The 27,500-nt window shown below is 53.0% G+C and overlaps 2 protein-coding genes across 3 annotated transcripts in view; one reads left to right on the top strand and one right to left on the bottom strand.

The window, feature by feature from the left end:
- The first annotated feature begins 1,216 nt into the window (after positions 1-1,216).
- LOC139249348 (keratin-associated protein 10-2-like) lies at positions 1,217-3,042 on the top strand. The gene is made up of 2 exons (XM_070872329.1): positions 1,217-2,327; positions 2,670-3,042. Exons 1-2 carry the CDS (start codon positions 1,270-1,272, stop codon positions 2,707-2,709), a joined length of 1,098 nt encoding a protein of 365 aa, XP_070728430.1. The 5' UTR covers positions 1,217-1,269; the 3' UTR covers positions 2,710-3,042.
- Positions 3,043-7,892: 4,850 nt separating this feature from the next.
- Positions 7,893-27,500, bottom strand: part of LOC139249345 (mitochondrial adenyl nucleotide antiporter SLC25A24-like) — a 62,197-nt gene continuing 42,589 nt past the window's right edge. The window contains exons 8-10 of one of the 2 annotated variants that reach the window (XM_070872325.1): positions 25,335-25,502; positions 11,608-11,758; positions 7,893-9,786 (exon numbers count right to left, since the gene is read on the bottom strand). In XM_070872325.1, coding sequence (XP_070728426.1) covers positions 9,611-9,786; positions 11,608-11,758; positions 25,335-25,502 — 495 coding nt within the window. In that variant the 3' untranslated portion in view covers positions 7,893-9,610. The remainder of the gene's footprint in view (positions 9,787-11,607; positions 11,759-25,334; positions 25,503-27,500) is intronic. The other variant, XM_070872326.1, reaches the window with a different exon arrangement.

Below are 27,500 nucleotides of genomic sequence, written 5' to 3' on the forward strand. Positions count from 1 at the left end.
CCCACCCCCCCCTCCCCCTCCCACACCCTCCCCTCCCCACCCCTCCCTCCCTCCCCCCTCCCCTCCCTCCCTCCCTCCCCCTCCTCCCTCCCCTCCCTCCCCCTCCCTCCCTCCACCCCTCCTCCCTCCCCTCCCTCCCCTCCCCCTCCCCTCACCTCCCTCCCTCCTCCCATCCCCTCCCCCTCCTCTCCCCCCTCCTCCCATCCCTCCCCCTCCCCTCCACTCCCTCCTCCCCTCCCTCCCCTCCCTCCCCTCCACCCCCCCCCCTCCCCTCCACTCCCCCCCTCCACTCCCTCCCTCCCCTCCCCTCCCCCTCCACTCCCCTCCCCCTCCCTCCCTCCCTCCCCTCCCCCCCCTCCCCCTCCACTCCCCTCCACTCCCCTCCCCCTCCCCTCCACTCCCCCCTCCCCTCCACTCCCCCCCTCCCCTCCCCTCCACTCCACTCCTCCCCTCCACTCCACTCCTCCCCTCCACTCCACTCCCCTCCACTCTCCTCCCCTCCCTCTCTCCCCTCACTCCCTTCCCGCCCCCTCTCCCCTACCCTCACTCCACTCCCCCCCTCACCTCCCCTCCCCTACCCTCGCTCTCACCCTCGCCTCGTCCTCTCCCCTCCTGCTCCCTCCCCACCTTCCCTTCCCGCCCTCCCCTCCCCATCTCTCCCTCCGCTTGCTCCCCTCCGCCCCCTCTTCCCCATCCCCTCCCTCACCCCCTCCCCATCTCCCTTCCCCACCCTTCCCTTCACTCCTCTCCCCCCCTCATCCTCCCCTCTCCCTCCCTCCCTCATCCTCCCCTCTCCCTCCCTCACCCCTCCTCTCTCCCTCCCTCACCCCTCTCTCTCCCTCCCCCCTCTCTCTCTCCCTCCCCCCTCTCTCCCTCACCCCCCTCTCTCTCTCCCTCTCCGCCCGCCCCTCGCCCCCCTCTCTCCCCACCGTAGCTGTTGGGAACACCCTTCAAGGCTGGGCCTGGACTGAATGCAGAGAGTCCCCAATAAATGCGGCAGTGAAAGCTGCGGCAGGGAGAGCCCGGTCTGTGATCAGACAAGACTGTGTCCCCACAGTTCATTCATGTTCTCTTTCACAAATCAGAAATCCTCCATAACCTGAGCTGGCCAACAGAATAATTCATCCTTTCTTTAAACTCTGCATTTGATTGTGAGCGACCTTTGTGTCAACACGCTGAGTATAATTCTGCAGCAAGTGTTCCCCCATTTACACCTGTCCATCCTGTGTGTCCAAGGTATATGAAGTTGTTTACCCAAGTCTGAGAGATATGAAAATCTTGCGGGATGTTGTACTTAACGAAGTCATCTTCACCGTGGAATGTGTGCGAAGACGCCTGATCGACAGGGGTGAAGAGCAGCAGGCGGAGAATTGGGACCAGGATGGCAGGATACCGTTGCCAGCCGGGGATGGTGAATGTGCTGCGGTCAGTTTTCGGCCGAAGAGCAGTGTGAATGTGGAAGTGTGCAGAGTGGGTGATAAACTTCACATCCCAGTCAAAAACTTATTCTCTGTCCCCAAGCTGCAGCAGCTCAGTGGCTCCCTCCAGCGGCTGCAGGAGATACTGCAGGCAACTGATCGAGTGGAGCTCAGTGCCTGTGGCTCCTCCGTCCTGTACCCTGCCTGTACCGACAGTGCCTGTACCGACAGTGCCTGTAGCGACAGTGCCTGTAGCGACAGTGCCTGTGGGCCCTCTGTCCTGTACCCTGCCTGTACCGACAGTGCCTGTAGCGACAGTGCCTGTACCGACAGTGCCTGTGGGCCCTCTGTCCTGTACCCTCCCTGTACCGACAGTGCCTGTACCGACAGTGCCTGTACCGACAGTGCCTGTACCGACAGTGCCTGTGGGCCCTCTGTCCTGTACCCTGCCTGTACCGACAGTGCCTGTACCGACAGTGCCTGTGGGCCCTCTGTCCTGTACCCTGCCTGTACCGACAGTCCCTGTAGCGACAGTGCCTGTGGGCCCTCTGTCCTGTACCCTGCCTGTACCGACAGTGCCTGTACCGACAGTGCCTGTGGGCCCTCTGTCCTGTACCCTGCCTGTACCGACAGTGCCTGTACCGACAGTGCCTGTACCGACAGTGCCTGTGGGCCCTCTGTCCTGTACCCTGCCTGTACCGACAGTCCCTGTAGCGACAGTGCCTGTGGGCCCTCTGTCCTGTACCCTGCCTGTACCGACAGTGCCTGTACCGACAGTGCCTGTGGGCCCTCTGTCCTGTACCCTGCCTGTACCGACAGTGCCTGTACTGACAGTGCCTGTGGGCCCTCTGTCCTGTACCCTGCCTGTACCGACAGTGCCTGTAGCGACAGTGCCTGTACCGACAGTGCCTGTGGGCCCTCTGTCCTGTACCCTGCCTGTACCGACAGTGCCTGTACTGACAGTGCCTGTGGGCCCTCTGTCCTGTACCCTGCCTGTAGCGACAGTGCCTGTAGCGACAGTGCCTGTGGGCCCTCTGTCCTGTACCCTGCCTGTAGCGACAGTGCCTGTACTGACAGTGCCTGTGGGCCCTCTGTCCTGTACCCTGCCTGTAGCGACAGTGCCTGTAGCGACAGTGCCTGTGGGCCCTCTGTCCTGTACCCTGCCTGTAGCGACAGTGCCTGTAGCGACAGTGCCTGTGGGCCCTCTGTCCTGTACCCTGCCTGTAGCGACAGTGCCTGTACTGACAGTGCCTGTGGGCCCTCTGCCTGTGGCGATGGCAGCGACAACTAGTTGATGGAATTTCAGAATCAGTGGACAGCAGCAAAAGTTATGACAATAGATGCTAAAGATGTTGAAATGAAAGCACACCGCCTGTGCAGAGAGCAGGAACACCACCCGTTACAGGAGCTGAAGAACGGATCTGGACACGGGACGGGAGCCCCACTGCTCGGTTTACAGCTTCCTGTCGGGACAGGAATGTTGCAAAACTCTCAGTTACATTGCTTGTTGTAAGCTGAGGCACCCTGCATTACTCAAGGCCGTGTTTCAATGCAGATAGACTGTTAAATATTTAAACAGGATGTTAATGATGTTTCACTGTAACTAAACCTCTTCCAAACGACACACAGCCTACACTCCAATTGTTATGTTTACTAAAGAAAGTACTGGATTGGGCGAAAGTTACAGTAACAGGGATGGGGATTGGGCCCCTCCAACAGTGCAGCACTCCCTCATTACTGCCCCTCCGACAATGCAGCACTCCCCCAGTACTGTCCCTCCGACAGTGCGGCACTCCCTCAGTACTGCCCTTCCGACAGTGCGGCGCTCCCTCAGTACTGCCCCTCCGACAGTGCAGCACTCCCCCAGTACTGCGCTGGAGTGTCGGCCTGGATTTTGTTCTCAAGTGTCTGGTGTGGGACTTGAACCCATGACCTTCTGACTCCGAGGTGAGAGTGCTGCCCACAGAGCCATGCCTGACACCGTGTGTGTGTGTGTTTTTCTGTCTGTGTTTGTCTATATCTATATGTATGTGTCTATGTATGTGCGTCTGTATCTATCTGCGTTTCTTTGTGCTCCACTGTGTGTTTGAGATTCGAGTGCATGTTTGTGTGTGTGTGTAAGTGAGTGTGTGTGTGTATGTGTGAGTGTGTGTGTGTGTAAGTGAGTGAGAGTGTGTGAGTGAGAGTGTGTGTGTGTAAGTGTCTGTGTGTGAGGGTGAGTGTGTGCCTGAGTGTGAGGGTGTGTGTGTGTTTGAGTGTGAGGGTGTGTGTGTGTTTGAGTGTGAGGGTGTGTGTGTGTGTGTGTGTGAGTGTGAGGGTGTGTGTGAGTGTGTGTCTGAGTGTGAGGGTGTGTCGGTGTGTCTGAGTGTGAGGGTATGTGAGGGTGAGTGTGAGTGTGTGTCTGAGTGTGAGGGTGTGTGTGAGTGTGAGGGTATGTGAGGGTGAGTGTGTGCCTGAGTGTGAGGGTGAGTGTGTGCCTGAGTGTGAGGGTGAGTGTGTGTCTGAGTGTGAGGGTGTGTGTGAGTGTGAGAGTATGTGAGGGTGAGTGGGTGCCTGAGTGTGAGAGTATGTGAGGGTGAGTGTGTGCCTGAGTGTGAGAGTATGTGAGGGTGAGTGTGCCTGAGTGTGAGAGTATGTGAGGGTGAGTGTGTGCCTGAGTGTGAGAGTATGTGAGGGTGAGTGTGTGTCTGAGTGTGAGGGTGTGTGTGTCTGAGTGTGAGGGTGTGTGTGAGGGTATGTGAGGGTGAGTGTGTGTCTGTGTGTGAGGGTGAGTGTGTGCCTGAGTGTGAGGGTGTGTGTGTGTTTGAGTGTGAGGGTGTGTGTGTGTTTGAGTGTGAGGGTGTGTGTGAGTATGAGGGTGTGTGTGTGTGAGTGTATGTGAGGGTGTGTGTGAGTGTGAGGGTGTGTGTGAGTGTGAGGGTGTGTGTGAGTGTGAGGGTGTGTGTGAGTGTGTGCCTGAGTGTGAGGGTGAGTGTGTGCCTGAGTGTGAGGGTGAGTGTGTGTCTGAGTGTGAGGGTGTGTGAGGGTGAGTGTGTGCCTGAGTGTGAGGGTGAGTGTGTGCCTGAGTGTGAGGGTGTGTGTGAGTGTGAGGGTATGTGAGGGTGAGTGTGTGTGTGAGTGTGAGGGTATGTGAGGGTGAGGGTGTGTGTGTGTGAGGGTATGTGAGGGTGTGTGTGAGTGTGAGGGTGTGTGTGAGGGTGTGTGTGAATGTGAGGGTAAGTGTGTGCCTGAGTGTGAGGGTATGTGTGTGTGAGGGTATGTGAGGGTGTGTGTGAGTGTGAGTGTGAGTGTATGTGTGAAGGTGTGTGTGAGTGTGAGGGTATGTGAGGGTGAGTGTGTGCCTGAGTGTGAGGGTATGTGAGGGTGAGTGTGTGCCTGAGTGTGAGGGTGAGTGTGTGTCTGAGTGTGAGAGTATGTGAGGGTGAGTGTGTGCCTGAGTGTGAGGGTGAGTGTGTGCCTGAGTGTGAGGGTGTGTGTGAGTGTGAGGGTATGTGAGGGTGAGTGTGTGTCTGAGAGTATGTGAGGGTGAGTGTGTGCCTGAGTGTGAGGGTATGTGAGGGTGAGTGTGTGTCTGAGTGTGAGGGTGAGTGTGTGCCTGAGTGTGAGAGGATGTGAGGGTGAGTGTGTGCCTGAGTGTGAGAGTATGTGAGGGTGAGTGTGTGTCTGAGTGTGAGGGTGAGTGTGTGCCTGAGTGTGAGAGTATGAGGGTGAGTGTGTGTCTGAGTGTGAGGGTATGTGAGGGTGAGTGTGTGTCTGAGTGCGAGGGTATGTGAGGGTGAGTGTGTGCCTGAGTGTGAGGGTGAGTGTGAGGGTATGTGAGGATGAGTGTGTGTCTGAGTGTGAGAGTATGTGAGGGCGAGTGTGTGCCTGAGTGTGAGGGTGAGTGTGTGCCTGAGTGTGAGGGTGTGTGTGAGGGTATGTGAGGGTGAGTGTGTGTCTGAGTGTGAGAGTATGTGAGGGTGAGTGTGAGGGTGAGTGTGTGTCTGAGTGTGAGAGTATGTGAGGGTGAGTGTGAGGGTATGTGAGGGTGAGTGTGAGAGTATGTGAGGGTGAGTGTGAGGGTATGTGAGGGTGAGTGTGTGTCTGAGTGTGAGTGTGTGCCTGAGTGTGAGAGTATGCGAGTGTGAGTGTGTGCCTGAGTGTGAGAGTATGTGAGGGTGAGTGTGTGCCTGAGTGTGAGAGTATGTGAGGGTAAGTGTGTGCCTGAGTGTGAGAGTATGTGAGGGTGAGTGTGTGCCTGAGTGTGAGGGTGAGTGTGAGAGTATGTGAGGGTGAGTGTGTGTCTGAGTGTGAGGGTGAGTGTGTGCCTGCGTGTGAGAGTATGTGAGGGTGAGTGTGTGTCTGAGTGTGAGAGTATGTGAGGGTGAGTGTGTGCCTGAGTGTGAGAGTATGTGAGGGTGAGTGTGTGCCTGAGTGTGAGAGTATGTGAGGGTGAGTGTGTGCCTGAGTGTGAGAGTGTGTGAGGGTGAGTGTGTGCCTGAGTGTGAGAGTATGTGAGGGTGAGTGTGTGCCTGAGTGTGAGAGTGTGTGAGGGTGAGTGTGTGCCTGAGTGTGAGAGTATGTGAGGGTGAGTGTGTGCCTGAGTGTGAGAGTGTGTGAGGGTGAGTGTGTGCCTGAGTGTGAGAGTATGTGAGGGTGAGTGTGTGCCTGAGTGTGAGAGTATGTGAGGGTGAGTGTGTGCCTGAGTGTGAGGATGAGTGTGCCTGAGTGTGAGAGTGTGTGAGGGTGAGTGTGTGCCTGAGTGTGAGAGTATGTGAGGGTGAGTGTGTGCCTGAGTGTGAGGATGAGTGTGCCTGAGTGTGAGAGTGTGTGAGGGTGAGTGTGTGCCTGAGTGTGAGAGTGTGTGAGGGTGAGTGTGTGCCTGAGTGTGAGAGTATGTGAGGGTGAGTGTGTGCCTGAGTGTGAGGATTAGTGTGCCTGAGTGTGAGAGTGTGTGAGGGTGAGTGTGTGCCTGAGTGTGAGAGTATGTGAGGGTGAGTGTGTGCCTGAGTGTGAGGATGAGTGTGCCTGAGTGTGAGTGTGTGTGAGGGTGAGTGTGTGCCTGAGTGTGTGAGGGTGAGTGTGTGTGAGGGTGAGTGTGTGCCTGAGTGTGAGTGTGTGTGAGGGTGAGTGTGTGCCTGAGGGTGAGAGTATGTGAGGGTGAGTGTGTGCCTGAGTGTGAGGATGAGTGTGCCTGAGTGTGAGTGTGTGTGAGGGTGAGTGTGTGCCTGAGTGTGAGAGTATGTGAGGGTGAGTGTGTGCCTGAGTGTGAGGATGAGTGTGCCTGAGTGTGAGTGTGTGTGAGGGTGAGTGTGTGCCTGAGTGTGAGAGTATGTGAGGGTGAGTGTGTGCCTGAGTGTGAGGATGAGTGTGCCTGAGTGTGAGAGTATGTGAGGGTGAGTGTGTGCCTGAGTGTGTGAGGGTGAGTGTGTGCCTGAGTGTGTGAGGGTGAGTGTGTGCCTGAGTGTGTGAGGGTGAGTGTGTGCCTGAGTGTGTGAGGGTGAGTGTGTGCCTGAGTGTGTGAGGGTGAGTGTGTGCCTGAGTGTGAGTGTGTGTGAGGGTGAGTGTGTGCCTGAGTGTGAGGATGAGTGTGCCTGAGTGTGAGTGTGTGTGAGGGTGAGTGTGTGCCTGAGTGTGAGAGTATGTGAGGGTGAGTGTGTGTGAGGGTGAGTGTGTGCCTGAGTGTGAGTGTGTGAGGGTGAGTGTGTGTGAGGATGAGTGTGCCTGAGTGTGAGTGTGTGTGAGGGTGAGTGTGTGCCTGAGTGTGAGTGTGTGAGGGTGAGTGTGTGTGAGGGTGAGTGTGTGCCTGAGTGTGTGAGGGTGAGTGTGTGCCTGAGTGTGAGTGTGTGAGGGTGAGTGTGTGCCTGAGTGTGAGGATGAGTGTGCCTGAGTGTGAGAGTGTGTGAGGGTGAGTGTGTGCCTGAGTGTGAGAGTGTGTGAGGGTGAGTGTGTGCCTGAGTGTGAGAGTATGTGAGTGTGTGCCTGAGTGTGAGAGTGTGTGAGGGTGAGTGTGTGCCTGAGTGTGAGGGTGAGTGTGTGTGAGGGTGAGTGTGTGCCTGAGTGTGTGAGGGTGAGTGTGTGCCTGAGTGTGTGAGGGTGAGTGTGTGCCTGAGTGTGAGGATGAGTGTGCCTGAGTGTGAGTGTGTGTGAGGGTGAGTGTGTGCCTGAGTGTGAGTGTGTGTGAGGGTGAGTGTGTGCCTGAGGGTGAGTGTGTGTGAGGGTGAGTGTGTGTGAGGGTGAGTGTGTGCCTGAGTGTGAGTGTGTGAGGGTGAGTGTGTGTGAGGGTGAGTGTGTGAGGGTGAGTGTGTGAGGGTGAGTGTGTGCCTGAGTGTGTACATTGTCCACTGGAAGCCACACCTTGTGAAGGACTTTGTTCTCGGGCTTGTACTTTGAAGCAGCTCATTGATTGGTGTGCGATGGGAGATTGGGCCCCTCCCGTGTCTGAGGGCAAGGGAGGAATTAACCGAGTGAACACAGACATTTCTACAGACTGTGGCTAATAAATGGTAGTAATTTATTGATATAAAATCCATGCAATAAAATGTAAAAGTACAGGAGTGAGGAAGAGAAACGGACCCAGCCCAGAACTGCTTGCTACACATGCTCACTTTGGATTAATGCGAGTACATTTCCCCAAATTATTTAAGACACATCAGTATCTGAGTCATGTTCAAAGCACAGCTCGAGTGTGAAAAGTGTTCGATGTCGCTGGCTCAAATCCCTCGACACGTTACACAGGCACACAATCCACGAAGGACATTGAGAGTAAATTAATTAAGGCCAGAAGCAAAGTACGATTATAAACCACACAACCAAAGCAAAGCTTAAAAAAACAATTATTCCCAGCGACTGAAGGAATCGGTAAATATTTGGTTGCAGGTCTTGCAAATACATCCCCGTGGACGGAGGTGAAAGATGTGCATGTTTCTCAAAAGGTCGATGCTTTATCTGATTAATAACCGATCAGAAGATTCTACATGGAGAACAGAGCCAAAAGACCGTGGGTCCTTGTCCGAATCAGAGCAATGTGGCTCAACCAGATCTTCCAATCCTCTCCCACACCACAACAGCAGTGAAGGTCAAGAACAGGGTCAGAGACCCAGGGTCAGTGTGAGGTCAGGGGTCGAGGCCCAGGGTCAGTGTGAGGTAAGAGGTCGAGGCCCAGGGTCAGTGTGAGGTCAGGGGCCGAGGCCCAGGGTCAGTGTGAGGTCCGGAGTTGGGGCCCAGGGTCAGACACTAAGCAGGAAGCTCTGCTCCAATCTACGGGATGCAGGGATTTGTTTTCTTTTATTAATTCTCGGGATGTGGGCGTCGCTGGCCAGGCCGGCATTTATTGCCCGTCCCTAATTGCCCCTTGAGAAGGTGGTGGTGAGCCGCCTTCTTGAACCGCTGCAGTCCGTGTGGTGAAGGTGCTCCCACAGTGCTGTTCGGGAGGGAGTTCCAGGATTGTGACCCAGCGGCGATGAAGGAACGGCCGATATATTTCCAAGTCAGGATGGTGTGTGACTGGGAGGGGAACGTGGAGGTGGTGGTGTTCCCATGGGCCTGCTGCCCTTGTCCTTCTCGGTGGGAGAGGTCGCGGGTTTGGGAGGTGCTGCCGAAGAAGCCTTGGCGAGTTGCTGCAGTGCATCTTGTAGATGGTGCACACTGCAGCCAGGGGGCGCCGGTGGTGGAGGGAGTGAGTGTTGGAGGTGGTGGATGGGGGGCCAATCAAGCGGCTGCTTTGTCCCGGATGGTGTCGAGCTTCTCGAGTGTTGTTGGAGCTGCACCATCCAGGCAAGTGGAGAGTGTTCCATCACACTCCTGACTTGTGTCTTGTCGATGGTGGAAAGGCTTTGGGGAGTCAGGAGGTGAGACACTCACCACAGAATACCCAGCCTCTGACCTGCTCTTGTAGCCACAGTATTTATGTGGCTGGTCCAGTTAAGTTTCTGGTCAATGGTGACCCCCAGGATGTTGATGGTGGGGGATTCGGTGATGGTAATGCTGTTTGGGGTTGGGTGTCAGGGGTCGGGGTCAGGGGTCACAGGGTTGAGGGTCAGGGGGTCATGGGTGTCGGGGATATGGGGAATTGGGGTCGGGGATATGGGAATCAGGATCGGGGATCACGGTCGGGGGATTGCCCTTTGCTGGTCTCTGTCTGAAGCAGCAAAGGAATTTTCTGATCTGGTGAATTGTGATTTCCTGAGAGACTGCCAATGGTTTGAGCGGGCCTAGATGCCCAGAGCTTTCTTCATGTATTCATACACCACGTAGCTGATGCTGACGGCAGGAATCACCTTCATGAAGTTCGGGGCCAGACCCCTGTAGAGGCCGAGCGGACCCTCATTGGCCACGATCTTTCGGAACAGTCCGACCATGTTGAGCTGCTGCGATCCCTCCAGCAAAGCTGCAAACACACCATTTCTCTGTTAACACCACGCTGTGACTCTCGGCTTCAGACATTCTGTGACGGGCTCGGGGTGTGGGCGTCGCTGGCAAGGCCGGCATTTATTGCCCCGTCCCTAGTTACCCTGAGAATGAGAGTCTGGGCTTCCCCAACCGCTGGGAGTGGGTTCGATACAAACGGAGTGTCTCGCTCGGACACTTCAGGGGGCAGTTATCGTCAACCACGCTGGTGTGGGACGGGAGTCACATGTAGGCCCAGCCCGGGTAAGGGCGGCAGGTCTCTGTCCCTAAAGGGACATCAGTGAACCCCTTGGGTTTGTAGCACAATCCGACAGGAAACGCTCGCTTTCACTGAGCCCAGATTTTTATTAACAGATTTATTAAAGTGAATCCAAATTGTCATATCTGCCCTGGTTACTGGTCCAGTAATAGAACCCCTGTACAGCCTGTACCTCATCAATTTTCACACGGTTACTGCACAAAATAAAAGTTCATGGGGTTGGGGCTAATATATTAGCATGGATAGAGGATTGGATAACTAACAGAGAAAAGAGAGTCGGGATAAATGGGTCATTTTCCGGTTGGCAAACAGTAACTAGTGGGGTGCCACAGGGATCAGTGCTGGGACCCCAACTATTTACAAACTATATTAATGACTTGGATGAAGGGACCGAGTGTAATGTAGTCAAGTTTGCTGATGATACAGACGGGTGGGAAAGCAAGTTGTGAGGAGGACACAAATTATCTACAAAGGTATATAGGCAGGCTCAGTGAGTGGGCAAACATTTGGCAGATGGAGTATAATGTGGATGAGATTGTCCATAATGGTAGGAAAAATAAAAAAGCAAATTATAATTTAAATGGAGAAAGATTGCAAAGTGCTGCTGTACAGAGGGACCTGGGGGTCCTTGTACATGAAACACAAAAGGTTAGTATGTAGGTACAGCAAGTGATCAGGAAGGCAAATGGAATGTTGGCCTTTATTGCAAGGGGGATAGAGTATAAAAGCAGAGAAGTCCTGCTACAACTGTACAGGGTATTGGTGAGGCCACACCTGGAGTACTGCGTACAGTTTTGGTCTCTGTATTTAAGGAAGGATATACTTGCTTTGGAGGCAGTTCAGAGAAGGTTCACCAGGTTGATTCCGGAGATGAGGGGGTTGACTTATGAAGATAGGTTGAGTAGGTTGGGTCTATACACATTGGAGTTTAGAAAAATGAGAGGTGATCTTATTGAAACGTGTGAGATTCTGAGGGGGCTTGACAGGGTAGATGCAGAGAGGATGTTTCCCCTCGTAGGGGAGACTAGAACTAGAGGGCATAGTTTCAGAATAAGGGGTCGCCCATTTAAAACTGAGATGAGGAGGAATTTCTTCTCTGAGGGTTGTAAATCTGTGGAATTAGTCAAGGGTTATGGGGAGCGGGCGGGGAAGTGGAGCTGTGTCCATGATCAGATCAGCCATGATGGTATTAAATGGCGGAGCAGGCTCGAGGGGCCGAATGGCCGACTCCTGCTCCTATTTCTGATGTTCACACGTACTGTTGTGAATACGGCCCCCTGGGGGTGATATTCAGACTAACTGAAGCAGGGACATGCTGAGAGAGCAGTAATAGTCAGGCGAGGGTTGCTCCTCACACCACACACACCTAGACCGCTGGCCTGTGTCGGACTGCGATATACCGACTGGTAGCTGGCACTGAGCGGTGGGTGAGCAACACGATAATCCTCAGTAACACTGTCGCTCTAAACCGCTGTAAGTTTCAGTTACAGACCAAGGCTGGGATCGGGTGGACTGAGTGCTCCTGGATCATCAGCAGCTTACCCTGGGCTTGCATGCGTGTCCTGACCAGGGCTAACGGATAGCTGGCCAACTGGCCACACGTGCTGGAGATGGTGCCGCAGCCCAACAGCACCAACACTCCGGGGTCAGCAGAGTCCTTGGCGTATTTATTTAACCAGGTGTTCTTCAATGTCTACAAAGGAATGAGACAACAATTGAGAGAAGTGAGGGGGGAGTACAGACCTCGATCAAACAAATGCTCCTTTACACAGAGTGTACAGCCCATTGGGCCCACCGCTCCGTGCCAGGGTTTATGCCCCACCGCTCCGTGCCGGGGTTTATGTCCCACCGCTCCGTGCCGGGGTTTATGCCCCACCGCTCCGTGCCGGGGTTTATGCCCCACCGCTCCGTGCCGGGGTTTATGCCCCACCGCTCCGTGCCGGGGTTTATGCCCCACCGCTCCGTGCCGGGGTTTATGCCCCACCGCTCCGTGCCGGGGTTTATGTCCCACCGCTCCGTGCCGGGGTTTATGTCCCACCGCTCCGTGCCGGGGTTTATGCCCCACCGCTCCGTGCCGGGGTTTATGTCCCACCGCTCCGTGCCGGGGTTTATGCTCCACACCAGCCCCCTCCCACCCCTCTCCATCTCACCCTATCCCCATATCCTTCTGTTCCTTTCTCCCCCATGTGTTTATCCAGCTTCCCCTTAAATACATCGATACTATTCACCTCAACCCCTCCCTGTGGCAGTGAGTTCCACATTCTCACCCCTCTCTGGGTAAAGAGGTTTCTCCTGAATTCCCCATTGGGTTTATCAGTGACTGTCTGATATTGATGGCCCCTAGTTCCGATCTGTCCCACAAGTAGAAACATCTTCTCTACATCCACCCTGGTCTAACCCAGGTATATGGAGACCAGAACTGTGCACAGTGCTCCCAGTGTGGTCTAACCCTGGTATATGGAGACCAGATCTGTGCACAGTGCTCCCAGTGTGGTCTAACCCTGGTATATGGAGACCAGAACTGTGCACAGTGCTCCAAGTGTGGTCTAACCCAGGTATATGGAGACCAGAACTGTGCACAGTGCTCCAAGTGTGGTCTAACCCTGGTATATGGAGACCAGAACTGTGCACAGTGCTCCCAGTGTGGTCTAACCCTGGTATATGGAGACCAGAACTGTGCACAGTGCTCCCAGTGTGGTCTAACCCAGGTATATGGAGACCAGAACTGTGCACAGTGCTCCAAGTGTGGTCTAACCCAGGTATATGGAGACCAGAACTGTGCACAGTGCTCCAAGTGTGGTCTAACCAAGGTATATGGAGACCAGAACTGTGCACAGTGCTCCAAGTGTGGTCTAACCCAGGTATATGGAGACCAGAACTGTGCACAGTGCTCCAAGTGTGGTCTAACCCAGGTATATGGAGACCAGAACTGTGCACAGTGCTCCAAGTGTGGTCTAACCAAGGTATATGGGGACCAGAACTGTGCACAGTGCTCCAAGTGTGGTCTAACCCAGGTATATGGGGACCAGAACTGTGCACGGTGCTCCAAGTGTGGTCTTACCAAGATCCTGTACAAGTTTAACAAAACATCGCTGCTTTTCAATTTTATCCCGCGGAAATGAACCCCAGTGCTTGGTTTGAATTTTCTGTGGCTTTAACCTGCGTTGCTGTGGTATCCCGAGATTTTGTTGATCCTCTATCCCATGGAGACTCCTAGTTTCCAGGGACTGTGTGGCCTCCTTATTCCTTCTACCGTCTCGCATTGATCAATATTGAGGTTCAGTTACCATTACACACCCATTCTGCCAGTTTATTAATATTTGGGTGCAGTCCTGCTCTGCATTAACCACACCCCCAAGTTATCATTGCAATTTTAAAATTGTACTTCTGATTCCCGAATCCAAATTGTTTATGTAAATTTTGAACATCAGCGGCCCGAGCGCTGAGTCTTGCTTCCATCTTTTGCCAGTCTGAGTAACGACCTTTAATCCTACTCTCTGTTTCCTGGTTTGTAGCCAACTCGCTGTCCATTCTGCTACTTGTCCCCAACTCCATTTTCTCTGACCTTAGTCTACCAAGCGGTACCTTATCGAAGGCCTTTTGAAAATCCAAATACATTATATCTACTACATTACCCTTATCCACCATTTCTGTTACTTCTTCAAAGAATTCACTAAGGTGGGTCAAACAAGACCTCCCCTTTTACAATCCGTGTTTCTCTCTCACTTCTTTCCAACCACGGATGTTAAACTAATTGATTCCCTGGATGTTCTATCTCCCTTTTTAAATATAGGAATCACATTAGCTGCCTGCGTGTCCTCTGGCACTGTTCCCTTGTTAATGAATCTTTGTTTTATATATGTGTGTAACAGAGCCTCTGCTCTCTTCCCTAATTTCCGGACCAGGGGTTTTATCCTCTCTAAGTTTGATCAGTTTATCAATTATCTCCCCCGTTCTATCTCAAATGTTCCTATATCTTTTTTGATCTCTTCTAATCTCATGTCCACCTTGTTGGTCTCCCTGGTAAAGAAAGACTTGCATTTATATAGCGCCTTTCACAACCACCAGACGTGCCAAAGCGCTTTACAGTCAATGAAGTACTTTTTAAAGTGTAGTCACTGTTGTAATGTGGAAAACGCAATAGCTGATTTACACACAGCAAGCTCCTATAAACAGCAATGTGATAATGGCCAGAGACTGAGATGAGGAGGAATTTCTTCTCTCAGAGGGTTGTAAATCTGTGGACTTCTCTGCCCCAGAGAGCTGTGGAGGCTGGGTCATTGAATAAATTTAAGGTGGAGATAGGCAGATTTTTGAGCGATGAGAGTAAAGGGTTATGGGGAGCGGGCGGGGAAGTGGAGCTGAGTCCATGATCAGATCAGCCATGATCTTATTAAATGGCGGAGCAGGCTCGAGGGGCCGAATTGCCGACCCCTGCTCCTATTTCATATGTTCTTATTAATCTGTTTTAGTGTTTCTCTATTTATCCACAGTCTGTCACTGCTGGCATGTTCTTGCTCTCAGTGGGGTATATTTCTCCTGGATTCCACTGATCACCATTTTAAATGGTTCCCACTGCTGCTCGATTTCTTTGTCATTTCTCCAGTTATTTTCCCTAGTTCCATTTCATTCCCTTAAAATGAGCTTTTTTCCAATCTATTACTTTGGTCTTATGTCCATCTCAATCATTATCTTATAGCTTATTATATTGTGATTACTATTGCCTAGATGCTCCCCCACACTTACTTCTCTGCTCTGGTTCATTTCCCATGACTAGATCCAGTTTGAACAAATTTTATAAGCTCCATTCCCTCTTCCCCATTCACTACCTCTACTTGACGTTTCCCACTGCTGCTTGGTCATTGAAAGTAGGCATGCAGGTGCAGCAGGCATTAAAAAAAGCAAATAGTATGTTGGTCTTTATAGCAAGAAGATTTGAGTACAGGGGCAGGGAGATGTTCCTACAGTTGTACAGGGCCTTGGTGAGGCCTCACCTGGAATATTGTGCTCAGTTTTGGTCTCCTAATCTGAGGAAGGATGTTCTTGCTATTGAGAGAGTGCAGCGAAGGTTCACCAGACTGATTCCCGGGATGGCAGGACTGACATATGAGGGGAGACTGGATCAACTGGGCTTGTATTCACTGGAGTTTAGAAGAATGAGAGGGGATCTCATAGAAACATATAAGATTCTGATGGGACTGGACAGGTTAGATGCAGGAAGAATGTTCCCGATGTTGGGGAAGTCCAGAACCAGGGGACACAGTCTAAGGATAAGGGGTAGGCCATTTAGGACTGAGATGAGGAGAAACTTCTTCACTCAGAGAGTTGTTAACCTGTGGAATTCCCTGCCGCAGAGAGTTGTTGATGCCAGTTCACTGGATATATTCAAGAGGGAGTTAGATATGGCCCTTACGGCTAAAGGGATCAAGGAGTATGGAGAGAAAGCAGGAAAGGGATACTGAGGGAATGATCAGCCATGATCTTATTGAATGTTGGTGCAGGCTCGAAGGGCCGAATGGCCTTCTCCTGCACCTATTTTCTATGTTTCTTACCAGTTTATTTGTTGGGTAGTTGAAGTCTCCCATTATTATTTTATTATGTTGTTTACCCGTCTTATGGATTTGGTTACATATTTCTTCCTCCAATCCCTTCCACTGTTGGGTGGTCTGTAGTATAGCCCTATTAGCGTGATCGATCCCTTCTTATTCTTTGTCTCAATCCATATGGGAGTGGTGCCAGAGACTGGAGGGTTGCCAATGAGCACGGATTTGTTAAAGACAAATTGTGTTTGACTAACTTGATCGAGTTCTTTGATGAATTAACAAAGAGGATTGATGAGGGTAGAGCGGTTGATGTGTATATGGACTTTCGAAAGTGTTTGACAAAATACCACAGAAAGGGGCAGTGGCAGAATGGATACAAATCATCGTCGCTGGGTCACAATCCTGGAACTCCCTCCCTAACAGCACTGTGGGAGCACCTTCACCACACGGACTGCAGCGGTTCAAGAAGGCGACTCACCACCACCTTCTCAAGGGGCAATTAGGGATGGCCAATAAATGCCGGCCTTGCCAGTGATATCCACATCCCGGGAACAAATACAAACAAATATTGTCTCAGTGACAGGAAGCAGAGTAATGGTGAACGGTTGTTTCTGGGACTGGAGGAAGGTAGACAGTGGTGTTCCCCAGGGCTCGGTACTGGGACCACTGCTTTTCCTGATATATATTAATGACCTGGACTCGGGTGTACAGGGCATTTCAAAGATTGCAGATGACACAAAACTGGGAAGTATAGTGAGCAGTGAGGAGGGTAGTGATAGACTTCAGGAGGACACAGACAGGCTGGTGACATGGGCGGGCACGGGGCAGATGCAAGTTAACACGAGAAGTGTGCAGTGATGCATTTGTTAGGACGAATGAGGAAACTAGACGGTACAATTTTAAAGGGGGTGCACGAACAGAAAGACCTGGGGTATATGTGCACAAATTCTGAAGGTTTGTGCGTTTTGACTGTGCTCCGGACCCGAGTTCCATCACTTCTCTCTCTCTCTGTCTCTCTTTGGTCTTTGTTCCTTTCCCTCCCCCAGCTGTAATGCTTCCTTCACTTTCTCCGCCGTATTGTAGTCTCCCCTCACTCACCCCTACTCTCCAGATCATCCTCCCTACCCTCCGAGCACCGCTCAAGGCTTGAACATCTCCCAAATAATCCCACCGCTTCCCTCTGTGCTTCTCTTGGCATCCTTCGAAAGGCCCACCGAGCACTCGTCACTGCCTCCTAACGAACAGCAAGCCCGATTTCCCCATCTTACTCTCCCCGCCCTAACCCCCCGGCCGCGAGCTAATCTCGCTAACCCCCCGCCCTAACCCCCCGCCGAGAGCTAATCTCGCCAACCCCCCGCCCTAACCCCCCGGCCGCGAGCTAATCTCGCTAACCCCCCGCCCTAACCCCCGGCCGAGAGCTAATCTCGCCAACCCCCCGCCGAGAGCTAATCTCGCCAACCCCCCGCCCTAACCCCCCGCCCTAACCCCCGGCCGAGAGCTAATCTCGCCAACCCCCCGCCCTAACCCCCGGCCAAGAGCTAATCTCGCCAACCCCCCGCCCTAACCCCCGGCCGAGAGCTAATCTCGCCAACCCCCCGCCCTAACCCCCGGCCGAGAGCTAATCTCGCCAACCCCCCGCCCTAACCCCCGGCCGAGAGCTAATCTCGCCAACCCCCCGCCGAGAGCTAATCTCGCCAACCCCCCGCCCTAACCCCCCGCCGAGAGCTAATCTCGCCAACCCCCCGCCCTAACCCCCGGCCGAGAGCTAATCTCGCCAACCCCCCGCCGAGAGCTAATCTCGCCAACCCCCCGCCCTAACCCCCCGCCGAGAACTAATCTCGCCAACCCCCCGCCCTAACCCCCCGCCCTAACCCCCCGCCGAGAGCTAATCTCGCCAACCCCCCGCCGAGAGCTAATCTCGCCAACCCCCCACCGAGAGCTAATCTCGCCAACCCCCCGCCGAGAGCTAATCTCGTCAACCCCCCACCGAGAGCTAATCTCGCCAACTCCCCGCCGAGAGCTAATCTCGCCAACCCCCCGCCGAGAGCTAATCTCGCCAACCCCCCGCCCTAACCCCCCACCGAGAGCTAATCTCGCCAACCCCCCGCCCTAACCCCCCACCGAGAGCTAATCTCGCTAACCCCCTCCCTGTCCCTCCCTGCTCTGCGCCAGTAAATTGGGGGTCACGCCCCTCTGCAATTCCCTTCAAATGTCCATTCACTTGTAAATAAGGGCCTTGCCATCCATGACCTTATTGTGGACAATTAAATTGACATTGTGGCATTGATGGAGACATGATTGAGGAGCGATGACACATCCCCTGAATGAAGCTTTCCCATGTGGCGATACCTCCCACCGCTTGCCCCGCCCAGACTGCTGTTGTGGTGGAGGAGCCCTTCGACTCAAATCACACCTCGGCCCGTCTCCCTACCCCTCCAACAAGCGTCTCCTCCTCAGAGCATCTCTCCTTGTTCCACTGCTCACGTCTCCTTATTCTGTACCCCCCAACCCACCCAACAACTCCAATTTTATCTTCACTGCTTTCCTCCCTCTGTCACTGCACCGAGCAACTTCTCATCCTCCATCTCAACTCATCTGGCTCCCTCTCCCCTGAGTTCGCCACCCTCCTTTCCTCCCGTAATCTCTCCCTTCACATCAACTCCCCCACCCAGATACACGGCCCCCCCACCCCCCACCCATACACACGGCCCCCCCACCCCCCACCCAGATACACGGCCCCCTCACCCCCCACCCATATACACGGCCCCCCCACCCCCCACCCATACACACAGCCCCCTCGCCCCCCACCCATATACACAGCCCCCTCGCCCCCCACCCATACACACAGCCCCCTCACCCCCCACCCATACACACGGCCCCCCCACCCCCCACCCAGATACACGGCCCCCTCACCCCCCACCCATATACACGGCCCCCTCACCCCCCACCCATACACACGGCCCCCCCACTCCCCACCCAGATACACGGCCTCATCGCCCCCCACCCATATACACGGCCCCCTCGCCCCCCACCCAGATACACGGCCTCATTGCCCCCCCTCCGCCCCCTCCCGATCTTATCTCGCGTGGTCTCGCTATCTCCTCCGTAATCATCCCCGATCCGGCAATCTCCGGCCATTTTCTTGCATCGTTCTCTAACCAGATTCCCCTGCCCCTCCTAAACTCACTTCTTTTCATATCTGCCCCTGGAAGAACTCTCCCTCAAGTCCCTAACCACCGCACTTTCTAATTCCAACTACCGAGCCTTTGGCTACAATTCTCCATGAAATCTCCGCAACTTCTGAGTTACTAAGTCACCTCTCTCCACTACTTTAGATGACCTCGTCCCCACTAAAATCATTACACGCTGTCACCCTAGTCGTTCCCCCCGGTATACCTCTCATCTTTACTCCCTGAAGTCCAAGGGGCGCAGACTCAGACGTCATTGGTGGACAACTGGTCTAATCCCTCACCAGGTTTGGCTCAATCATATAAAGCACCACCGGGTCCTGCTCTCCGTCACTAAAACCACCCGCTGTTCTCCGATCGCCCAGGGTGGTAATAACAACAACAGGACTCTCTACTCCATCACTAACCCTCTCCTCAAACCTCCCTCCCCCACCTCCTCCTCAAACCTCCCTCCTCCACCTCCTCCTCAAACCTCCCCCTCCCCCACCCTCTCGTCAAACCTCCCTCCCCCCTCCTCCTCAAACCTCCCTCCCCCACCTCCTCCTCAAACCTCCCTCCCCCTCCTCAAACCTCCCTCCCTCCACCTCCTCAAATCTCCCCCTCCCCCACCCTCTCCTCAAACCTCCCTCCCCCCACCTCCTCCTCCTCAAATCTCCCCCTCCCCCACCCTCTCCTCAAACCTCCCTCCCCCACCTCCTCCTCAAACCTCCCTCCCCCTCCTCAAACCTCCCTCCCTCCACCTCCTCAAATCTCCCCCTCCCCCACCCTCTCCTCAAACCTCCCTCCCCCCACCTCCTCCTCCTCAAATCTCCCCCTCCCCCACCCTCTCCTCAAACCTCCCTCCCCTCCCTCCTCCTCCTTAAACCTCCCTCCGCCCCTCCCCCCCTCCTCAAACCTCTTCTTTGTTAAACAAGTCCACCGCATCCATTCAATTGCTTCTGCTTTTAATTCCCTCCCTCCCTCCCCCCGAGCCCTCTGGACCTTACCTCCTCTCTGTTTTCCCCCTGCTCTAACCCCTGAACTTCCGTATTTCTCCAGTTTCTCTGCTATCTCCCCTCTTGCCCTTTCAGAGCTCACTTTATCCATGAGACCGATCTCTGCCTCTTGCGATCCTATTCCTGCTAAACTGCTGACAGCTTAACTTTCCTTCCTGTCCCTCATGTTAGCGGATATTGCGAACGGTTGAGCAGAGCCAACACGGATTTATGAAAGGGAAATATTGTTTGACAAATCAGTTAGAGTTTTTTGAGGTTGTAACTAACAGAATAGATAAGGGGGAACCAGTGGATGTGGTATATTTGGATTTTCAGAAGGCATTCGATACGGTGCCACACAAGAGGTTATTGAACAAAATTAGGGCTCAGGGGATTGTGGGTAATATACCAGCATGGATTGAGGATTGGTTAACGGACAGAAATCAGAGAGTAGGAATAAACGGGTCATTTTCAGGTCGGCAGGCTGTAACTAGTGGGGACCGACAGGGATCAGTGCTGGGGCCCCAGCTATTCACAATCTGTATCAATGATCTCCATCAGGGGACCGAGTGTAATATATCCAAGTTTGCTGATGATACAAAGCTCGGTGGGAATGTAAGTTGTGAGGAGGATGCAGAGGCTTCAAGGGGATACAGACAGGCTCAGTGAGTGGGCAAGAACATGGCAAATGGAATATAATGTGGAGAAATGGGAAATTATCCACTTTGGTAGGAAAAATAGAAAAACAGAGTATTTTTAAACGGTGAGAGATTGTGAAATGTTGGTGTTCGGAGGGACCTGGGTTCCTTATACACCAATCACTGAAAGTTAACCTGCAGGTACAGCAAGTGATTAAAGCAAATGGTATGTTGGCCTTTATTACAGGAGGATTTGAGTATAAGAGTAAAGACGTCTTACTACAATTATACAGGGCCCTGGTGAGACCACACCTGGAGTATTGTGTACAGTGTCGGTCTCCTTACCTAAGGAAGGATATACTTGCCATAGAGGGAGTGCAACAAAGGTTCACCAGACTGATTCCTGAGATGAGGGGGATTGTCCTATCAGGAGAGATTGAGTAGACTGGGCCTATATTCTCCAGCGTTTAGAAGAATGAGAGGTGATCTCATTGAAACAGACAAAATTCTTACAGGGCTTGACAGGGTAGATGCAGGGAGGATGTTTCCCCCGGGCTGGGGAGTCTAGAACCAGGGGTCACAGTCTCAGGATAAGGGGTCGGCCATTTAGGACTGAGAGAGGAGAAATTTCTTCACTCAGAGGGTGGTGAATCTTTGGAATTCTCTGCCCCAGAGGGCTGTGGAGGCTCAGTCTCTGAGTATATTCAAGGCTGAGATCGATAGATTTTTGGATATTAAGGGAATCGAGGGATATGGGGATAGTGCAGGAAAGTGGAGTTGAGGTAGAAGATCAGCCATGATCTCATTGAATGGCGGAGTAGGCTCGAGGGGCCGAATGGCCGACTCCTGCTCCTAATTCTTATGTTCTCTCTCCCCCGGTATTGTACTCCTTCCCTTCAAATCTGCCACCTGTTGTGTGTGTAAATAAACAGACTAACTGAAACAGGAGAAGTGTAATTAACTGTGTCCTTTATAGCAACTCTCAAAATGGTGGCCCAGACCAGCATGAACCAGCATGTTTACAGCAGTGTGTGAATAGCTCCCACAGGGTCCTAATGCCTGTCTAGTGAGGGTTCGTGTAACAAACAAATAGATTATGAACACACCGTCATCACCCCTTTCAAAAAATCAACGCTCGACCCACCTCCAGCATCACTTTCCTCTCAACTTCTTGCACGCATTGTCGCCTTCCAAATCTGTGCCCATCTTTCCCAGAACCCCTTGTTCGAATCCCTTCCAATCAGGCTTTGCCCCTGCTGCTGCACTGAAACTGTTCTTACTAAGGTCACAAATGACGTCCTAATGGACTGTAACAAAGGTAATCTAATCCTCCTCGTCCTTCTGGACCTGTCTGCAGTCTTTGACACGGCTGACCACTCCATCCTCCTCCACCATTGTCCGGCGGGGTCGGACTGCACTCGCCTGGTTCCATCTCATCGTAGCCAGAGCATCCCCTGCAACAGCTTCTCTTCCCGCCCCCCCATCGTTACCTCTGGTGTCCCCCACGGATCTATCCTGAGCCCCTCCTATTTCTCATGCTGACATCATCCAGCATCACAATGTGAGTTTCCACATGTACACTGATGATACCTAGCTCGACCCCTCCTCCACTCTCTCAAACCCTCCACAGTGGACATGACATTGGATGATGAGATTAGTAATGAGAGAAGTGCAATACAAAAGGGATATATTAAACAAACTAATCAAACTCAAAGAGGATAAAACCCCAGGTCCGGATGGATTGCATCCGCGCATTTTAAAAGAAGCTGGTGAAAATATAGCAGAGGCATTACTACACATACTGAATAATTTGTTAGAAAAAGGTGTAGTGCCAGAGGACTGGTATAAAGCTAACGTAATACCTGTGTTTATGAAGGGAGATAGAACATGTTCTGGGAATTACAGACCAGTCACAGCTTAACATCGGTGGTAGGAAAAATAATGGAATCCCGACTAAAGGAGAAAATAGAGAAACATCGAGAAACCAAAAATATAATAACGAATAGTCAGCACGGGTTTCAAAAGGGAAAGTCTTACTTGACCAACCTCATTGAATTTTTTGAAGAGGTAGCAGAGAGAGTAGACAAGGGTAATGCAGTAGATGTAATGTATCTAGATTTTCAAAAGGCCTTCGATAAGGTACCCCACAATAGACTAATGAACAAGGTCAGAGAATGCAGAGTCAGGGGGACAAGTAGCAGAAAGGATCGCTCGCTGGCTTCCAGACAGAAAGTAGAGAGTGGGGGTAAAGGGAGCTATTCACAGGGGCAGAAGGTGGGTAGTGTGTCCCACAAGGATCAGTGCTGGGACCACTGTTCACAATTTATATTAACGATTTAGACTTTGGAATCAAAAACACAATTTCTAAATTTGCGGATGATACCAAATTGGGGGATAGTCAATACTGAGGGGGACTGCAACACATTACAGGGGGACATTAATAAACTTGCAGAATGGGCAAATAATTGGCAAATGTTCAACACAGATAAATGAGAGATATTACATTTGGGAGGTAGAATAGGGAGGTCACTTATTAGTGGGAGGGTGTGAGTCTGAGTGGGGGAGAGGAACAAAGGGATCTCGGATACAGATACACCAATCACTAAACGTTGTGACACAGGTTAGCAAGGCCGTAAAAAGCAAACCAAGCACAAGGGTTTATTTCTGGAGGGATAGAATTGAAAAGTAGGGACATTGTGCTAAACCTGTATGGAACCTTGGTTAGACCACACACGGAGCACTGCGTACAGTTCTGCTCTACATATTATAAAAAGGATATAGAGGCACTGGAGAGGGTGCAGAGAAGATTTACAAGGATGATACCAGAAATGTGAGGGTATACATATCAGGAAAGGATGAACAGGCTGGGTCTCTTTTCTCTTGAACAGAGAGGCTGAGGGGTGACCTAATAGAGGTCTTTAAAATGATGAAAGGTTTTGATAGAGTAGCCTCAAATAGAGTGTATCCACTTGTGGGGTAGAGCATAACCAGGGGCCATCAATATAAGATAGTCACCCAGAAACCCAATGGGGAATTCAACAACAACAACTTATATTTATATAGCACCTTTAAAGGAGCAAAATGTCCCAAGGTGCATCAGAGCAGTGTTATAAGACAAAACAGATACATTAGACACCGAAGGAGAAATTAGGGCAGGTGACCAAAAGCTGGGTTAAAGAGGTCGGTTTTAAGGAGCGTCTTAAAGAAGGAAAGAGAGGTAGAGAGGAGGAGAGGTTTAGGGAGGGAGTTCCAGAGCTTGGGGCCCAGGCAGCTGAAGGCACGGCCACCGATGGTGGAGCGATTATAATCAGGGATGGTCAAAAGGGCAGAATTAGAGGAGCGCAGAGATCTCGGGGGTTGTAGGGCTGGAGGAGATTACAGAAGGAACCTCTTTACCCAGAGAGGGGTGAGAATGTGGAACTCACTGCCACAGGGAGGGGTTGAGGTGAATAGTATCGATGTATTTAAGGGGAGGCTGGATAAACACATGGGGGAGAAAGAAATAGAGGGTTTATGCTGATTGAGTTAGATGGGGAAAGATGGGAGGAGGCTCGAGTGGAGCAGAGACGCCGGCCTGGACTGGTTGGGCCCAATGGCCTGTGTCTGTGCCGTGTATCCCGTGTGCTATCAGACTGCTTGTCAAATATCCTTCACTGGATGAGTAGAAATTTTCTCCAGTTAATTATCGGGTTGACGGAAGCCATTGGGCCTGAGATCGTGGTCCCCACGGGCGAGAACATGCCCGGCAAACCCGGCACTTGTGATCTGTCCAGAAATGTGAAGGCGAAGGGCCCCCACGGGCAGAGAGTTGGGCGAGTTACACAACGGCTGATCAGCAAATGTCCTGCAAACTCTTACACTGCCAAAAGCAGACATAAGGGCGGTTTTCACCAGCGCAAGAGTTTTAATAATTGGAAAAACAAAATGTTATCACTCATTTACATGTTAAAAACCCTGTCCATTAAGCGAAGTTTATTTTTAGTATTGTAGTAAATATTTAATTAAATTGTATTTTAATTAATTTAAAAAAGTTAAACATTTATTTTCAGTGTTTGTGTGTTTTTGGGGTATTCCCATTCATGCTGTGAGCTCCGTACATACAGACCGCACATTCGTGTGAATAGGGATCCCTGACTCCGATAGGTTGTCCTGGCCCACGCGATCCCAGAAATCCGTAATATCCTGGGGCCCCAGGACCGCAAGTCACCGAACCTCCAGTGCAGCACTCCCTCAGTACTGCCCCTCCGACAGTGCAGCACTCCCTCAGTACTGCCCCTCCGACAGTGCAGCACTCCCTCAGTACTGCCCCTCCGACAGTGCAGCACTCCCTCAGTACTGCCCCTTTAACAGTGCAGCACTCCCTCCGTACTGCCGCTCCGACAGTGAGGCACTCCCTCAGTACTGCCCCTCCGACAGTGAGGCACTCCCTCAGTACTGCCCCTCCGACAGTGCAGCACTCCCTCAGTACTGCCCCTCCGACAGTGCAGCACTCCCTCAGTACTGCCCCTCCCACAGTGCAGCGCTCCCTCAATACCGCCCCTCCGACAGTGCGGCGCTCCCTCAGTACCGCCCCTCCGACAGTGCGGCACTCCCTCAGTACTGCCCCTCCGACAGTGCGGCACTCCCTCAGTACCACCCCTCTGACAGTGCGGTGCTCCCTCAGTACCACCCCTCTGACAGTGCGGCACTCCCTCAGTACTGCCCCTCTGACAGTGCGGTGCTCCCTCAGTACTGCACTGGGAGTGTTAGCCTGGTTTATGTGCTGGTATGTCTGGAGTGGGACTTGAACCCATGACCTGCTGTCTCAGAGGCGAGGGTGCTGCCCACTGAGCTGACATCTCTTCAGTGAGTGACCTGCAGGTGAGGGACAGTCGGACCCAAATATAAGGAGCAGCAATAAAAGTGAAAGGTTTGTGTGGAACTTACCTCGTACACAGCCAGGTCGATGCCAGCGTATGGAATGATGCCCAGAATGTTGGGAATATAGCCTTTATAAAATGCGAGCAAGCCTTCCCTCTTCAGAATCTTTTTGATGCAGTCGCCTATCCCTGAGTATTGTCCTGTCTTCCGCAAGGCCATTCTGGTCTTCAGCACCTAGCGACCATCAGCAACACAGGAGAGGAATGGTCAGCGTCGGAGTCCAGAGTCCGGCCGCTCTATCCCCACCCACCACGCAGTGCTGCCTCGCGGACAAAGCCAGAGGCCGAGGTTTGATCGGAACTCGAGTCAGAGACAATGAGCAGAGTGAGATTCCACACAGCTCCAGGCTCGTAATTCCCACCCTCGGGAGTGAGAGGCTGAACTCTGACCTTCGCCCCCCCTGGTATTATACCCACCTCCCTCGGACCCACGTTATACCCACCTCCCTCGGACCGAGGTTATACCCACCTCCCTCGGACCCATGTTATACCCACCTCCCTCGGACCGAGGTTATACCCACCTCCCTCGGACCCATGTTATACCCACCTCCCTCGGACCGAGGTTATACCCACCTCCCTCGGACCCACGTTATACCCACCTCCCTCGGACCGAGGTTATACCCACCTCCCTCGGACCCATGTTATACCCACCTCCCTCGGACCGAGGTTATACCCACCTCCCTCGGACCCACGTTATACCCACCTCCCTCGGACCGAGGTTATACCCACCTCCCGCAGACCGAGGTTATACCCACCTCCCTCAGACCGAGGTTATACCCACCTCCCTCGGACCCACGTTATACCCACCTCCCTCGGACCCATGTTATACCCACCTCCCTCGGACCCACGTTATACCCACCTCCCTCGGACCGAGGTTATACCCACCTCCCTCGGACCCACGTTATACCCACCTCCCTCGGACCCACGTTATACCCACCTCCCTCGGACCCACGTTATACCCACCTCCCTCGGACCGAGGTTATACCCACCTCCCTCGGACCCATGTTATACCCACCTCCCTCAGACCCATGTTATACCCACCTCCCTCGGACCCACGTTATACCCACCTCCCTCGGACCCATGTTATACCCACCTCCCTCAGACTGAGGTTATACCCACCTCCCTCGGACCGAGGTTATACCCACCTCCCTCAGACTGAGGTTATACCCACCTCCCTCGGACCCACGTTATACCCACCTCCCTCGGACCCACGTTATACCCACCTCCCTCGGACCGAGGTTATACCCACCTCCCTCAGACTGAGGTTATACCCACCTCCCTCGGACCCACGTTATACCCACCTCCCTCGGACCGAGGTTATACCCACCTCCCTCGGACCCATGTTATACCCACCTCCCTCGGACCCATGTTATACCCACCTCCCTCGGACCCATGTTATACCCACCTCCCTCGGACCGAGGTTATACCCACCTCCCTCAGACTGAGGTTATACCCACCTCCCTCGGACCCACGTTATACCCACCTCCCTCAGACTGAGGTTATACCCACCTCCCTCAGACCGAGGTTATACCCACCTCCCTCGGACCCACGTTATACCCACCTCCCTCGGACCCATGTTATACCCACCTCCCTCGGACCGAGGTTATACCCACCTCCCTCGGACCCACGTTATACCCACCTCCCTCGGACCGAGGTTATACCCACCTCCCTCGGACCCATGTTATACCCACCTCCCTCGGACCCATGTTATACCCACCTCCCTCGGACCGAGGTTATACCCACCTCCCTCGGACCCATGTTATACCCACCTCCCTCGGACCCACGTTATACCCACCTCCCTCGGACTGAGGTTATACCCACCTCCCTCAGACCCATGTTATACCCACCTCCCTCGGACTGAGGTTATACCCACCTCCCTCGGACCCATGTTATACCCACCTCCCTCGGACCCATGTTATACCCACCTCCCTCGGACTGAGGTTATACCCACCTCCCTCGGACCCATGTTATACCCACCTCCCTCGGACTGAGGTTATACCCACCTCCCTCAGACCGAGGTTATACCCACCTCCCTCAGACCCATGTTATACCCACCTCCCTCGGACTGAGGTTATACCCACCTCCCTCGGACCCATGTTATACCCACCTCCCTCGGACCCACGTTATACCCACCTCCCTCGGATCCATGTTATACCCACCTCCCTCGGACCCA

Source organism: Pristiophorus japonicus, unplaced genomic scaffold (assembly GCF_044704955.1).
Source record: "Pristiophorus japonicus isolate sPriJap1 unplaced genomic scaffold, sPriJap1.hap1 HAP1_SCAFFOLD_307, whole genome shotgun sequence".
Lineage (NCBI taxonomy): Eukaryota > Metazoa > Chordata > Chondrichthyes > Pristiophoridae > Pristiophorus > Pristiophorus japonicus.